Source organism: Aethalodelphis obliquidens, unplaced genomic scaffold (assembly GCF_003676395.1).
Source record: "Aethalodelphis obliquidens isolate GAN/ISIS:26980383/991018 unplaced genomic scaffold, ASM367639v1 scaffold111, whole genome shotgun sequence".
NCBI lineage: Eukaryota > Metazoa > Chordata > Mammalia > Artiodactyla > Delphinidae > Aethalodelphis > Aethalodelphis obliquidens.
Window position 1 is genome coordinate 2,560,470 of NW_020838055.1, and position 17,461 is coordinate 2,577,930.

The window sequence follows — 17,461 nt, forward strand, 5'->3', positions numbered from 1 at the left end:
ATATTCAGTGGAACTGTGATTTGAGGAGTGATTAACATATCCAGCAATGAATACCATGACTACAGGTACTGAGCATCTCATTTTGGGGAAAGGACGAAAGCTGCTTCATCTTATGAGAGACAGCTATATCTTGTTAGATGCAAACAAAAGAGTTGTTCTGCTGATATGTGAAAGCTCAAATATACGTAGACAAGTACATATGGATGCTAAGTAGCCAAAGGGGTAGATTGTGCCAGTTATCAATTTATTGTTTCTCAGCTCCAAATTGCCCCTTCACTGCCCTGCTTGTGATAATGGAGCTGGACGCTGTAAACGTTTCTCCTTTGCCAGATGGCATGATACTAGGGTTACTAGAAGGTGATGGAGGCAGGGGCTTCTCTTCCTGCTTCCAGGGTGCTTTTCCATTTGCTTGCTCCTGTGGTGCTCTGCTGGTATGCAGAACACCCAGTGGTACTCATCCCAACATGTTTTAGTGGGCACTCCTGTGAGCATCTTTTCAGGCAAGTTCTGCCAGTGTCCCAAGCTGGCTTCCTGGTGATTCAGCAGCACCTCCATGTACAGTTTCCTGTTTTCCAACCTTGGTCTACATCTCCTCAGCAAACATCCAGTGAAGATATCCAAGAAAAGAAACTGGCTTTGGAGGAGGAGGGTATTCTTCCAAATTTTTCTTTCCTTTGTATTCTGCCTCAGTCCTGGGGTAGTAACTGCTCCCCTGTATCTGCCATTCTTGTATTCTTTAGAGTTCTCTCTACCCCTCAGTAGTTAATTCCCTGTTCAAACTACTGTGTGGTTTCTGTCTCCTGACTAGGCCCTGATTGATACAGATATTGAGAATTAAATCAGCAAGATGGCTAAAAGAGTAAAAAGTTCTCATCACAAGGAAAAAAAAAACTTTGTAACTAAGTGTGGTGATGGATATTAGCTAGACTTTTTGTGGTGATCATTTCACAACATGTACAAATACCAAATCATTATGTTGTACACCTGAAACTAATAGTGTTTTATGTCAATTATACCTCAATAAAAAATAAATAAATAGGGCTTCCCTGGTGGCGCAGTGGTTGAGAGTCCGCCTGCCGATGCAGGGGACACGGGTTCGTGCCTGGGTCCGGGAAGATCCCACATGCCGCAGAGCGGCTGGGCCCGTGAGCCATGGCCGCTGAGCCTGCGTGTCCAGAGCCTGTGCTCTGCAATGGGAGAGGCCACAACAGTTGAGAGGCCCGCGTACCGCAAAAATAAATAAATAAATAATAACCAACCCGTGAGATGGCTTAAATCCACATTATAGGAAAAAATGGGGAAAAGAATGAGCGACGTTTAATGCAAAGAAAATAAATCATAAGGCACATGCTAAGCTCTAGTTAAAAGGCTATCACGTGCACGAGAGAACACACTGCATCTTTGCTGCTCACGACCAACAACTACAGCAGCTGCCAACAGCAGACTAGCTCTTTATTTTACACGGAAAAGCAAAGACCAGAAATATTAACTTTTACTAAACAGAGAGCAGAACTCTTCAGTGAAGCTCTCTAAGCAGTCAAATGTCAATATTTAAATTTGTAATTTACACATCTTTGCATCTTCTCAGCTCATTTCAAGTTGTTGTAATCCCCATTGGAGGATCAGCTGTCCCAGGTTTTTGCAGTAACGAAGTCCTAAATTAATTTTCTCACAAGAAACAAAACAAAGGCTCTTCCTTCAGTTTGCCTGGAGTCCTTTTAAAGTTTCGCCTTCAATTCTGTCCTCTAGAAACAGAGAATCTCCAAAGACAAAGGACACCAAATGCGCTCTAGTTACATCCAATTAAAATACTGTTATACACTCATTTAAATAGAAAAAGGGTCTGATGGCCAAAGAATGATTTACTGGCAGAACTATTTACTAGGTTGAACCTGTAAGAACTTTCTATGTGGACATTAATCATTATCCCAATATCATTTTACATTTATTAACCCCTTCAACCAGGTTACAAAGCACTGAAAATACTTTCTGTCCCTTAACACAAACAATTCTTTTATTACTAGTTCTCATTTTATAGAGGAAGAACTTTGGGCTTAAAGAGGGCAAATAACTTGCCTAAGAGACCAAAGCTAGCAGGTGGTAGATCTAGGCCTGCTCTTTACACAGTTTTCTTAAATTTAAACAAACCACTAAGGGGATTTACTTCCAGAAAGACATGTACCAATAACCTGTCAAAAATTATTGCAATTATATCTGACCTTGCTCTTAACGTTCTTTGCCTACATGAGGCCTGAAACAAACAGAAAGAACCACCTACTCAGAGAAAAATGCTGGTGAAGAGAAAGGAAGAAAACATAATCAAACTGCTTAGGCAACTTCACAATACACAAAAATTTAAGCTAGATAATCTGTTTATACACAAGACAGCAAGGTGGCCCACTCCTCCTCAACGTTAAACGAAACAGCTGTTACGGTCTAGGACAGAAGTTTGTAATTTTCTCAATAGCACAGAAAGATCATAGCACCAAGTCTTTATTACTTTAATGTTGTTCTTGTTTTTTTTACCTCAGTGACAATGTTATAGCCATGAAAATGTATTAGGTAAAGAGGGATATGGAAAATCATAATAGACTTAACATTGTCAGGGATATGAGAGTAACATCAGAGCAAATGGGCAGAATGGCACATGCTCAGGCTTTGCCACGGGAGAGGGGAAAGGATATGTCTGTTTCAAGGATGAATGTAAAATTCCCTGCCATGTCTCTTAAATGCTACAGAAGCACAGCAAGGGATCTATGGGCCAAAGTCTTTTTTTTTTTAATAAATTTATTTATTTGTTTTATTTTTGGCTGCATTGGGTCTTTGTTGCTGTGCACGGGCTTTCTCTAGTTGTGGCGAGAGGGGGTTACTCTTCCTTGCAGTGCGCAGGCTTCTCATTGTGGAGGCTTCTCTTGTTGCAGAGCACAGGCTCTAGGCACACGGGCTTCAGTAGTTGCGGCACACAGGCTCAGAAGTTGTGGCTCGCGGGCTCTAGAGCACAAGCTCAGTAGTTGTGGCGTACGGGCTTAGTTGCTCCACGGCATGTGGGATCTTCCCGGACCAGGGCTCGAACCCGTGTCCCCTGCAATGGCAGGTGGATTCTCAACCACTGAGCCACCAGGGAAGCCCTGGGCCAAAGTCTTGATATGCTTTAGAATGACCCAGAAATCTCCTCCTTCACTGCTAGAGGGGCTCTGCCGTGGCTCCTCCCCCAGAGCTCCCCTCTCTGCTCCCATCAGTGCCTCCTCCCAGCCTTTCGCCTACCTAAGTTCCATCTTAGGAGACATAACACTGCCAGTTTAGAACAGCCTCCTTCCTTAGAACCACATTTCTTTCCTCCGCCTTTTTTTTTAAAAAACACATTCAACAAGATTATTCATTCAATAGCTACTGTGCACGTACTCTATGCCAGACACTGGTCTAGGTGCTGGGCCACAGCAGTGACCAAAACAAAAGCCCCACATTCTCATAACATTTATCTTCTAGTGGGGAAAGTCAGACAATAAACAAGATAATTAATGTGTACAAATAATAAAGCGACAGGTGCCATGGAGAAAAATTAAAGCAGAGAAGCAGGAGAGAAAATTGGAAGGGGTACAATTTTAGGTAAGATAGAAAAGACCTCGCTGAGAAGGTGGAGAGCGAACTACGAGTATATATGAGGGAAGAGTATTCCAGACAGAGAAAACAGCTAGTGCTCAGAGCCCAAGGCAGGGGCCCACCTGGCTTGTCCAGGAACAGTGGTGAGAACACCAGTGAAGCAAAGTTAGCAAAGGGGAAAATCAGGAGATGTGGTCAGAGAGGTGACAGGGGTATAATATGGCCTTATGGTATCTGGTAAGGACTTTGGCTTTTACTCTGAAATAGGAAACTACTGGAAGACTCTGAGCAAAAGAATAACATGATCTATGTGCAGGACCACTCTGGGTGCTTTTGAGAATATACTATAAGGAGCAAATGAATGCAAGGAGGGAGACTAATTTGGGAGGTTACTGCAATAGTCAATAGTGAGAGATGTGCAATAGTCACAGTGAGAGATGTGGGATGCAAGAGAAAGAAAGGATAGAGGAAGGCAAACATTTAGCCTGAGCAACTAGAAGAACATTCTATTTCTATTTAATGAGCTGGAGAAGGTTTTAGTTTTTTTGTTTGTTTTAGTTGCAGGGGTGGGATCAGAAGTACAGTTTAGGACACCTCAAATTTGAGATGTCAACTCTACATCTAAATGGAGATTTCAAGCTCTAATTTCAAATTTTCTTAGTTCTCATCCAACCTCCTCATGGAATTTAGCTAATATTACATATGTTCTTACAAAATGTTCCTTTAAACTCTGGTTAGCATTTAAATAATGTTTATAAATTTGTGCATTTCTCTCTGCAACTGGAAAAATTAGAACACACCCACAAGGCAGCTAACATATAAAGCAACATTAATTCTAAAGAGGTCTGTAAGTACATGATGGTTAATTTGAAAGTCACCTTTTTAAAATTTTATTTTATTTTTTAAAATTTTATTTATTTATTTATTTTTGGCTGTGTTGGGTCTTCGTTGCTGCGGGCTTTCTCTAGTTGCGGCGAGTGGGGGCTACTCTTCGTTGCGGTGTGTGGGCTTCTCATTGCAGTGGCTTCTCTCACTGTGGAGCACGGGCTCTAGGCGCACAGGCTTCAGTAGTTGCGGCACACGGGCTCAGTAGCTGTGGCTCACGGGCTCTGTATCTGTGGCTAACGGGCTCTAGAGCACAGGCTCAGTATTTGTGGCAGACGAGCTTAATTGCTCCGCGGCATGTGGGATCTTCCCGGACCAGGGATCGAACCCGTGTCCCCCGCATTGGCAGGCGGATTCTCAACCACTGTGCCACCGGGGAAGCCCACCTTTTTTTACTTTAAATGAGCTAGCTTTATTTATTTATGTTTACCATTTTAAACGTGCAGTTCAGTGGCATTAGGTACATTCACACTGTTAGGCAAACATCACGGCCATCCATCTCCAGAACTTTTTTTCATCTTGCAAAACTGAAACTATGTACCCATTGAAAAATAACTTCCCATCCCCCTCTCCCAATTCCTGTCAACCACCATTATACTTTCTGTCTCTATGAATTTGATTACTTATATGCAGTACCTCATATAAATGGAATCATATAAGTGGCATCAGCATTTGTCCTTTTGTGACTGGCTTATTTCACTTAGCATAATGTCTTCAAGGCTCATCCAGGTTGGAGCACATGTTGGAATTTCCTTCCTTTTTAAGGCTGAATAACACTCCATTGTATGTATATATAACTTAGGTTGCTTCCACATTTTCACTATTGTGAATAATGCTGCTATAAACAAGGTTGTACAAAGTCCCTGCTTTCATTTGGGTACATATCCAAAAGTGGGACTGCTGGATCATACAGTAATTCTATTTTTAATTTTTTGAGGACCTCCCATACTGTTTCCTATAATGGTTGCACCATTTTACATTCCTACCAGCAGTGCGCAAGAGTTCCAATTTTTCCACATCCTCACCAATACTTGTTATTTTCTGTTTGTTTGCTTTAAAATAATAACCTAGATCCTAATGGGTGTGAAGTAGTATCTCATTGTGCTTTTGATTTGCATTTTCCTAATGATTAGTGATGTTAAGCATCTTTTCATGTGCTTATTGGCTTATATATCTTCTTTGGAGAAGTATCTATTGAAGTCCCTTGCTCTTTTTTAATCAAGTTGTTTGTTTTCATGTGGTTGAAATGTAGGAGTGCTTTATATATTCTGGATATTAACCCCTTGTCAGATGCATGTTTTGCAAATATCTTTTCCCATTCCATGAGTTGCCTTTTTACTCTATTGATAGTGTCTTTTTTTTTTTTTTTTTTTTTTGTGGTACACGGGCCTCTCACTGCTGTGGCCTCTCCCGCCACGGAGCACAGGCTCCGGACGCGCAGGCCCAGCGGCCATAGCCCATGGGCCCAGCCGCTCTGCAGCATGTGGGATCCTCCCGGACCGGGGCACTAACCCGTGTCCCCGGCATCGGCAGGCGGACTCCCAACCACTGCGCCACCAGGGAAGCCCGATAGTGTCTTTTGATGAACAAAAGTTTTTAACTTTGGTGGAGTCCAATTTATCTATTTTTACTTTTGTTGCCTGTGCTTTTGGTGTCACATCCAACAAATCATTGCCGAATCTAATTTCATAAAGATTTTGCCCTATGTTGTCTTCTAAGAGTTTTACAGTTTTAGCTCTTACATTTAGGTCCTTGATCCATTTTGAGTTAATTTTTGTATATGGTGTAAAGTAAGGATCCACCTTCAACCCAACACCAAGACTATCTTTTCCCCACTGGATGGTCTTAGCACCTTTGTCTAAAATCATTTGGCCATATATACAAGGGTTTATTTCTGGGCTCCCTGTTCTATTCCTTAGTCTATATGTCTGTCTTTATGCCAGTATCACCACTGTTTTACTTACTGTAGCATTTTGTAAATTCTGAAATCAGGAAGACTGAGAGCTCTAACTTTATCTTTTTCAAGATTGCTTTGACTATTCGGGATCCTTTGAGATTCCATATGAGTTTTAGGACAGATTTTTCTATTTTTACAAAAAAAAGGTAGTTGATATTTTAAGGGAAAAAAAATCCTTTGAAAAAGCACTTTTTTTCTTTTCCATAATGGTTCATTATAGGATATTGAATATAGTTCCCTGTGCTATACAGTAGGACCTTGTTGTTTATCCATTCTATATATAATAGTTTGCATCTGCTAATCCCAAACTCCCAATCCATCCCTTCCCCCGCCCCCCCTTGACAACCATAGTCTGTTCTCTATGTCTGTGAGTCTGTTTCTGTTTCATAGGTAAGTTCATTTGTGTGATATTTTAGATTCCACATATAAATGAGATCATATGGTATTTGTCTTTCTCTTTCTGACTTACTTCACTTACTATGATCATCTCTAGGTCCATCCATGTTGCTGCAAATGGCATGATTTCATTCTTTTTTTATGGCTCAGTAATATTCCATTGTATATACGTACCACATCTTTATCCATTCATCTGTCAATGGACATTTAGGTTGTTTCCATGTCTTGGCTATTGTAAACAGTGCTGCTATAAACACAGGGGTGCATGTATCTTTTTGAATTACAGTTTTGTCTGGATACATGCCCAGGAGTGGGACTGCTGGATCATATGGCAACTCTATTTTTAGTATTTTAAGGAATCTCCATACTGTTTTCCATCGTGGCTGCAGCAACTTACATTCCCACCAACAGTGTAGAAGGTTCCTTTTTCCCTCATACCCTCCCTCTCCAGCATTTGTTATTTTTTGAGTTTTCAACGATGGCCATTCTGACCAATGGGAGGTGGTAACCTCACTGTAGTTTTGACTTGTGATAATTAGCAATGATGAGCATCCTGAAAAAGCACTTTGAATCTTCTACCAGTGACTGATATTTCCCTACTGTTGCTGGAAGCTCATAGTTGGAATAATCATTTGTATACATCCTCTTATCCACACCCCAGAATTTTTCACAAGGCATTAATCCTTGAACAATGTAAAAAGCATATAAAAATCAGTATTATTCAAATTTCTCCTTAAAACATTACGGTGGGAGCCCTAAAATATATGAAGCAAAAACTAACAAAATTGAGAAATAGATAATTCATCAATGATTGTTGGAGACTTCAATACACCACTTTTAATACTGGATAGAACAACTAGGAAGAATATCAACAAGAAACAGAAGACCTGAACAATATTATAAACCAAGCAGGCCTACCAGACATTTATAGAACACTCCACCCAACAACAGAAGAACATACATACACATGGAACATTCTCTAGGACAGACCATATGTTAGGCAATAAAACAAGCCTGAATATATTCAAAAGGACTGAAATTACACAAAGTATGTTCTCCAACCCCATGAAATGAAATTAGGAAATGACAACAGTAAGTAATTTGGGAAATTCATAAATATGTGGAAATTAACAACACCCTCCTAAATCAGCAATAGGTCAAAGAAATCACAAAGGATATTAGAAAATACTTTGAGACAAATGAAAGTGAAAACACAACACTTAGGAAAACCAAAACTTATGAGAAGCAGCTAAAGCACTGCTCAGAGGGAAATTTATACCTGTAAATACCTACAATAACAGGGAAGGAAAAAAAAAAATCTCAACTCAATAACATAACCTTCCACCTTAAAGAACTAGAAAAAGAAGAGCAAACCAAACCCAAAGCAAGCAGAAGGAAAGAAATAACACAGATTAGAGAGGAAATAAATGAAATAGAGAAATGAAATAAAAAAGAGAAAAACAGAGAAAACCAAAGTTGACTCTTTGAAAAGCTCAATGAAACTGACAAATCTTTAGCTAGACCAACCAAGAAAAGAGAAATGACTCAAATTACTCAATTCAGGAATAAAAGAGAAGACATCAACGCCAATGTTACAGAAATAAAAAGGTTTCTAAAGGAACACCAAGAACTATAGTTTGTTAACAAAATACATAACCTAATTGAAATGGACAAACATTCTAGAAAGATAGAAATTACTGAAACTGATTCATAAAAAAAACATTAGTATGGAAAATTCAAAAACTAAAATTGTGGTTAGTTACACAGTTTCTAACAATTAGGCATGGAAATTAGTTCCATGATAGATGGAGTTGAGTCAAATTTCCCAGTATAGAACTCAAAGATCTCATACTCCATGATAAAGTACAGGCAGACAAATCTTTTGTTGAATTAATCTCTTGGTTAATTGGACACCACTTGTGCCCCCCCCCACCCTCACCCTTTAAATCCCATCCAATAGGACTAAGCTCTCTTTGTCCACAGCAGTGACTAAGTTAGTAATACTTTACTGTATTGGTTTTTCATCTTTCCGTTTTCACTTTTTGCAGTCTCCCACTCTTGTTTCCTGAGATCACTTCTCAAAATAAACTACCTACATGCAAAACCCTTGCCTCAGCCTAGATTTTCTCCCAGAAAATAGTGCCTAAGAAAGGCTTTAAATAGGCCTTCAAACTTCTGTTCCTTCCGACTACCTTTCTGATGATTAGTTAGCACTTAAGAAGATCCACTGAGACATGACAATGTGGTAGAAAGAGCACAGCACTTCTTCCCAGACTGGGTACAGCCTGGATCTCTCTTATTAACCAAAGTTCAATCTCTTCAAATGAAAAATGGATACTGTTATCCATTCAAAAGCACTTTACAAACTCTAATGTGTTATACAAATGACAGTTACCCTTATTACTAATGAGATGTATCAGGCAGAAGAATCTGTTCATGTCTAGATTCAGGTAAAAATACAAGATCAACTTATAGTAGCTGTGTGTGAATGTTCTATGAGTAAAAATCTTCTGGTCTCTGATAGAGTGTGGCTCTACCTACAATGCTTTAATTTTCTTAGAAAGGAGAATGTATTCGTATATTACTTACAGAATTACAAATAAAAAAAGAAAATATTCTGTATCAACAAATGCCTTTTGACATAGGGTAGAGTATCATTCCACAAAGAGAAGCAAATCATATAAATGAGGTTACAGTTTAAAAAGTATTTCAGAATTATGGACTCACTCAAAGCTCAGGAAGAAGCTATTTTGTTTCATTAAACACAAAACTCCAACAGAAATAGAAATCGAATGGCTCACAGTATAATTAAATGCTTTGCTTAGATGAAGATTCTTAAGCTCAGTCCCTGAGCTGGTTTCAAGGGAGTCCTAAACGCCCTATAAGTAAATATAACATGTGTGTTAATGGGTACATGTGGATTTTCCTGAGAAGTTTTATATTTTTACCAGAAAACAATAAACCAAAAAAAAAACTTTAAGAAACATTAGATGTTGGTATTTTACTGGTGTGTTTCCAAAATGCAACGCATATCTTAAAAAAGAAAGGAAAAAAAAAACTAAAGCTTTGTTTTCAGGATTTGAGGAGGGGCAGGGAGAATGGCTGCCTTGCTGTGTCTACATCTAGGAACACAGTGTACAGCTTTATGTTCAGGCTTCATTTACGAGCTATAATGCCAGCATGTGGGTTGGTTACAATAGCTGTTCAGAAACTCTAACATTACAGATTTTTCTGTTAAGATTTCACATTTTTTATGACAAATTTTGTCTAATACAAAATCATTTGCATTCCATCTGATGATACAACTGACAGGGATGAAACACCTAGGATACTTTCTGTGTCATGACATTCTAACAAAGCAGTTTTACTGTTTCACTGCTGTTCTGACCTGAAGGAATGATAACACATCCCATTCAGAAGAGTTATCACAATAAAAAGCCATCGACTCTGATCACAATGGAAACCACTAGTAACACTGCCATTTGTGGAGCACTTAGTATACTGCATCCAGCCCCAGTGTAAATAACACTAATTTGGCTCCATGGCAGCAGAGATGTTTATTTGTGGTTAAGTCTTGTTAAGCCTTCACTGTAATGAAAACAGCATCAAAATAAAATGGAGGATAATCCAGTTTTACGCATGACTTAGAAATAAAACACTCTCTTCCTGCCCCACCAGTCCTGTGTCTTTGTCCAGAACCCTCTCTAGTCTCCCAGCCCCACCATATTACCAGGCCAACAAGGAGGAAGAATCCACCTGAAGCCGGGTTTCATCTCACTTTCATCAAAATGAATACACTAATAAAACCCAACAGTTGTTCCCATCACCAAAAGTTTAATCCTAGGGTACCTATAAGGTTAGTCAAGATTGAGAATTATTCTTTATAGTACTTAAATTATTGTGCTTCAAACCTAAGAATAGATTATTGAGCTCTCTTAATGCAAAGAAACCTAAGAACATTAAATTGAGCTTTCTTAATAAAAAGAAATGTTTGCCAAGCTAAAAAAGTTCTTTATGCCATGCAAATTACCTTAGGTATTCAGTCTTTTCAACGTCTTAATTCAGTCAACATACTGCGTTTGCAAATCTATCAACTGTAAAGACACACTAACCCACAATGGCTAGGAAATTGGGCATTCCATTGAATTCTTCCCAGATACAGCCTACTAGATTATCAAACAATAAAGTTACAAAATTAAAATGTTATTGAATGTAACACGTTTTATATATTAAGTCAAAAGGCATTTTAGGAAGACTGTGAATGTGAATTTTAATTGGACTAAACAAAAGTGTAGTGTTAGAAAGTATCTAACAGTAATTGATACGCCATGGCAACTGTCTTTTGGAATAACTTCTTATTGGAATAACTTCTTATTGCTATTCTGCCAACTGTCTTTCTCATCAGGTGCTATAAAATATCAAATAGTCATTCGGGCTTCTTAACTCTTACAGATTCCAGATAAAAGGGAGTTCACTCTGATAATCCAAAATGACAACGTAAGTGAAGGTGCCTGGCAAAAAGTAAAAAGCCCATATAATTATGGAATTACTATGAATCAGATTAGAAGCTTTGTTAGACCAAGAGCTCATGTCTCAAGGGCCTTTATTTACAAAACTCATGTTTTGGCCACATTATACTTCAATAATTAAGACCCCAACCAAAATCCAGTCCATACGGTGTTGGTGTAAGATGTTTATTAGTGTAATTTATTTAGCACAATGATCACATTAAAATGTCCCAATATACAAAACCGTTGAAATCTAAAGTCACAAAAAATACAAACTTAGGTGAATGAATAAAGTTATAAAAATATTATTTAAAAACAAAGTTCTACATCTTCAACATTGGGCCAAAGAAGGAAAAAAACAAGAGAGAGAGAGAGAGAGAGAGAGAGAAAAAGAGAGAGATTGCATATAAGAAACAACACATTTCAACAGAGCAACCCTGACCGGTCTTGGCTGCCTCACCAGCGAGATCCTGGGCCACTGAGTGTGACCATGATGGCAATACAGCATTTCATTGCAGGACTGGCTACTTCATATGAAGCTATATATGAAACGTTACATTTATTTCCTTCAAAATGAAACATCCAAGTGAAACAGAGCTAACAATATACACTAAATTTTAGCTGGCTGATAGTAGAAATTTTCAACAATTCCATAAATTCAAAAAGAAACATATTTGGAAAAAAACAAATTTCAAAGAGAAATAAACATGACAAAATGGAAATTAAAGTGGAATAAATCAATGTCAATAATGAAGTGTGAGTGTATGTTTCTGACCACAGCTATACCACAGGGGTCACACCCAGGCTTTTCTACCCACCTGTCACCTAGACAAACTGCAGAGATTAGTTAGAAGTGATAGAAGGATGTCAAGCATGATTTTTTTAAAGTTAGCACTAACAGTTGTGAAAAGTTCCTTGGCTAGAAAAAAAAAAAGGCACAAAAAAAATATGAAACAACTACATACCAAATGAAAAGAGCTATGTTTTATTTGATGGTGTGCTCTCCTATGGTATTTTTCATATTTTTCTCCTTTGCTAAGAGTTTTCATATTTACCAACTGCTTAGAATGTTAGCATAAGCACTTCCCTCTAAAATGTACCTCCCTTAGTGTCTTCTCTCCAGAACCCACAGAAGGAATTCCTGGCAGACGAACAAACCACAGGACCACAGGAGGGAATGCTTCCTAAATTCCAGAAGTCATTGCAGGGTCTTGGTTTAAACTTTCATAATATTCTAACTTTCCCATCCCCAAAGTAGTTTTGTATCAGGGGATCTAAAAGAATGTACATCTCAAATCTTCCTCAGAACCTGGTGCCAAATATTTAATCTGAAATAATCAGTAGCTTAGTGATTATACAAACCTGCATAGTCAGTAAGAGGATAGAAAATTTTAAAGAGTATCTCACATTCCAGATCTTAAACCAGAACTCCTCTACAATTTCAAAACATGGCCCATGTTTTATATTCTATTTCTAAAAATCTGATCAAAGCTTATCATTTGAAAAGTTCCACAGTATTTGTCCCAGATGGTTTCAGATTTTTTTAGCTTTTAGTTTGGGAAAATGAGGAATGAGAAAAAGAAAAGTCCTACTGGGACAATCCTCAGAATGTGTGAAAGTAAATCCTAAGGTTCATGGTAAAGGACTTGACACACAGGTTATTTATATGTGACCGACCAATCCCACCTCAGGCTGCACAAAGGCACCTCCACAGTTCATAGGGAGGCTAACACTGAACAGAGCTGGAGTCCAGTCAGAAAAGCATTTCATTAGAAACCTAATAATTGGTTGTAGTTCTTCGATGTGTTGCAATTTAACTTCATTCTCAGGTTGCTACAGAAAAAGTTATTTTCTATCTGTATCAACAGCCCAGTATTCTAACAATACAGGTTTCCATTTTCCTTAACTTCCCAATTATTATCTTGATAGTTCATGATCATGTTAAGAAATTTGGGATATGAAATTCCACACACAATAATAAGGTTGTCAAATTTTCAGGAGAATCTAAGCCTGGACAAATAGATCATAATTTCATAATAGAAACAATTTCAGCCCAACTTGCAAATAACAAAGGATGATTTCATTTCAGGAAATATTTTTCAAAGTTTAATCAGAACTACTCTAAATTAGAAAACTTTAAATTAAAATAGCTATCATTATTCAGATGTTAGTAAGGTAGAGAGAAACATAGGTAGCCTGAAAGATGAATTTACCCTAAAAGCGAGCTCACAGAGGGAGGGAGGAGGGAGAGAAGAAGGGAGGTTCACGGCAGTGCTGGTGGCCTCGATCCCTTTATGAAAGCACGCCTTCTCATTTGCTGCTACATTACCCTGATTCAGGTTGAAGATCTGAAAACCAAATGAAAAAGGCCAACTAAAAATGTTTAAAGTAAAGAAAAATGTGAGACTGAATTAAATTAAAAAATGAGTTTTAAAAGAGAACAAGAAATAAAAGACATTAGATGACCTTCATAAAAATACTGAAATTAAAAGGAATTCATCTGGTACTTTGTGCTCACAAAGGGAAACGAGGTTCCATCAAGCCCTGCGGAGCACAAAAGGAAGCAGGTGGTTTGCTCAGGCATCGGCAGAAATGGGCCCCGAAGAACTACCCTCAGCTTCTTCTATATCGTGTCCAGGAAGGAAAGCAAAGCTCTGCAAAATGCTGAAGGTTTTACAAGTGTAACGGTGCTTAGGAAAGATCACTGGTCTGGTGTTGCAGCAGCCCCAGTGTTGAGAGACACGTTAGGCTTCTAGGAGGAGAAAAATAGAAAGAGAGGAAGAAGTAGGAAAGGGAAGGAAAGGGTGGAAAAGCACAGATCATTAGTAAACAGCAAGTTCAACATTGCAAGATGCTCATAAACCCTTTATACACTGTCAGCAGAGGGGGTCTGCTCTTAGGACTACAGATTAACACTCTGAAGGAAGCAGAAGTAGGAATTTCCAAAAGAGCACGGAGCTACATGCTCCAGTTAGTGATGGCCAAATTAGAACGATGTCACAACATGCTCTGAAAACATGCACTCTTGGCCCCCTCCCTACTCCTTTCCACCCCCAATGAAACATGCGTATTTTCAGTAAAGCACCTGCTTTAATATAGTCAAGAGGTCAGGTTGAGAACACAACATCTCCCCAGGTGTGCAAACTATATTCTACACAGTGGTGGAGAGGTGTCCAAGAGCAGAAAGACCTGCTCTCATAATGGCACTGGGCAGTTCATAAACAGCTGGGCTCTTTTTTGCAGCCAGAGAACTGAAGTCTTCAAACAGTAAGGGCCAGGCTGCATGTTCTTCCTGTTCTTTTTTCCTGCACAATTAAGCTGTGGCAGTGGGAAACAATTGCTACATAAAGTCTGAGTCTCCTCTGGTCAGACCTGACATCCTGCTGGAGAAGAAACCTACTCTAGTGTGGTAGTCATTTCCTTCCCGGATGAAAATGGCATTCATTTTTCCAAATGGCTAACCAAATCAATCCCTTCAAGCCTTTCCTTCCCCTAGCACTGCCTCCTCATTAAAGAAAGCTGAATTTATTCATTTTTTAAAAGTTTGTGTTCAAGCTTCTCCTTTAATCATGGGGATATTTCTACAAATATGTTCTTAAAACCAAAATTATATAGACCTTTGCTTTCAAAGCAGACACAGAAACAGTCAACACTACATACGAACTAAGATTATCAAAAAAACAAAAAACTTTCAGTTCACAAAACTGGAAGATGAATAAGGTCGCACTTCAGGTTGTTTCTAGCTTTTGAAGAGTTCCTAATTAATGAGTTGCTAATAAGGATTTATTGTCACTGGGTAAAACTAACATTCACAACTAATAGAACCTAGTTATCAGTAAACCTAACATACAAAGATGTATACAACATTTCTAAAGGTCACAGAATAAAGAGTAAATCCTGGAATAACTGCTAGTGCTAACAGAAGGCTTTTTGGAAGCCTTAGAAACCAAGAAATCCTATGGTAGCTCAAGGAAAGGCTTCTCAAGGCTAAGGTATGCGTGCAAGAAGAGGAACACAGACATGGCTAGCACTTGCCTCCCTGCAGTAATGTGAAGCAAACGTTATGCCCAGTTAAAAGTCTTTTCAGTTGGGTCAACAGCGTCAGCCTGATTGTGCACTTAAGCTAATTAAGTTCAGTTATTTTTTAAAATTCAACATGGCTCTCGTATCAGCTACCTAAACACAGATTTACATAGTACTGTACATCCCTACGGACCCTGCTACTGCTTCAAGAATTTTGCTCACTTCAAATACACTGGGGGAACCCACAGGAACTCAGTGCTAGCCCTGGTAATGGGCTAGGCATCAGAGACAGATTTCAAAAGTAACAGTTAAGGGAAAAATAAAGGAAAAACAGACTGAGGGCACAACAGAAAGTAAAGAACTTTTAATTTCCAGCTCACAAGTTTCCTAACATTGAGCCATGGAAAGCAAACTGAGTACAGTATGCATTCAGGGATGAGACCTGCCCAAAGAACTGTAGCAGCCAAAGGACTCCATTATAACATTTTTTTTGGTCATTATGCAACAAAAGCATATTGTTAAGACTGATCCAGCTCCTATGTGGTACAACTACAAAAGATATTCAAGAAATATCAAATGAAATTCTCTCTTTCCATTGTTGGAAATGTTATGAGGCAGATGCCCTGGGTTTAAATACAACCACCAAGAACAAGAGTACCCTTAGAAATAATCCATATGCTTCCACTAACAATCCTCCTCAAAGGAGCTGATCAAGGTGTTTACTGTGACTGTTTCACCCACACATTTGGGGATTCCTGGGAATCACTTACCAGTGGCATCATTCCCTTCTATTCCGTGGTCACCGTTGGCAAGCACTGTTGCTTGAGAAGATGAAGTACCTGCAATGAGCACAAAGAATAATTACCCACTGTGACAGATAGAAAAATGAAAAACAGATGCAACTACTGTCTAACTAGTAGAATTTTTGTCACTCTTCATAGCATTAGCTTAAAGCAGATAAAATCTGTCCAAAATTTAAAGATCCAATAAAAGGAAATCCAGAAACACAGAACAGAACTGAGTCACTGATTTCTATGGCATCCAAACTCTGATAAGCACCACGACTACAGGAGAAGCTTTCCTAATAACAAGTCTAAGTCTTTCCTGCTCTGTACACTGTCAGAGGTTACTATTATACTCAATAAAATCATCATGAAGCACCATAGGTTTAGAACCTGTGATTCAAACCAAATGGTCCAAGGACACAGAGCCGTTTAAAACAACCCCCACGTGGGACTTCCCTGGTGGTCCAGTGGTAGAGAATCCACCTTCCAATGCAGGGGATCCGAGTTCAATCCCTGGTCGGGGAACCAGGATCCCACATGCCACGGGACAACTAAAGCCCACGCGCCACAACTAGAGAGCCCGTGAGCTCTGGAGCCTGAGTGCCACAACTAGAGAGAAGCCCGCGCACTGCAACGAAAGATCCCGCATGCTGCAACACAGCCAAATAAATAAATATTAAAAAAAAAACCAAAAACAACCCATGTAGAAAGTCCAGGGCACCATCACTGCTCCTGTACATGAGGATTACCTGGAAGTCACCAGCAGCACTTCTGGAAGCAGTGGGCTTTTTTTTTTTTTTTTAAAGCTATCCTTATAGATTATAGTTGTATCTTATTTCCTAATAACTAAGGATGTTGAGCAACTTATCACCTGTTTACTTGCTATTCTTTTATTTTCTTTGGTGAATTGAACAGTCAAATTTTTTGGACTATTTTTTAAATTGGGTTGTGTATTTTCTTATTATTGAATTTTGAAGATTCTTTTTTTTTTTTTTTTTTTTTTTTGTGGTATGCGGGCCTCTCACTGTTGTGGCCTCTCCTGTTGCGGAGAACAGGCTCCGGACGCACAGGCTCAGCAGCCATGGCTTACGGGCCCAGCCGCTCCGCAGTATGTGGGATCTTCCTGGACCGGGGCACGAACCCGTGTCCCCTGCATCGGCAGGCGGACTTTCAACCACTGCGCCACCAGGGAAGCCCTGAAGATTCTTTATTGTTCTGAATACCAATCCTTATCAGATGAGTTTTGCAAATATTTTCTCCCATAAATGTATTTTCCAAGAAAATACATTGAAGAAATGTATTTTTGT

General features: G+C 39.0%; 1 protein-coding gene across 11 annotated transcripts in view; it reads right to left on the reverse strand.

Annotated features, from left to right (window-relative positions):
• MAP4 (microtubule associated protein 4) overlaps positions 1–17,461 on the reverse strand; it is a 170,612-nt gene that overhangs the window by 76,809 nt on the left and 76,342 nt on the right. For all 11 annotated transcript variants that reach the window (XR_003430893.1, XM_027097067.1, XM_027097068.1 and 8 more), the window contains exon 3: positions 16,140–16,208. Coding sequence is in view for 10 of the 11 variants with exons in the window: in XM_027097067.1 (XP_026952868.1) it covers positions 16,140–16,208 (69 nt within the window). In the remaining variant the exon portion in view is untranslated. The remainder of the gene's footprint in view (positions 1–16,139; positions 16,209–17,461) is intronic.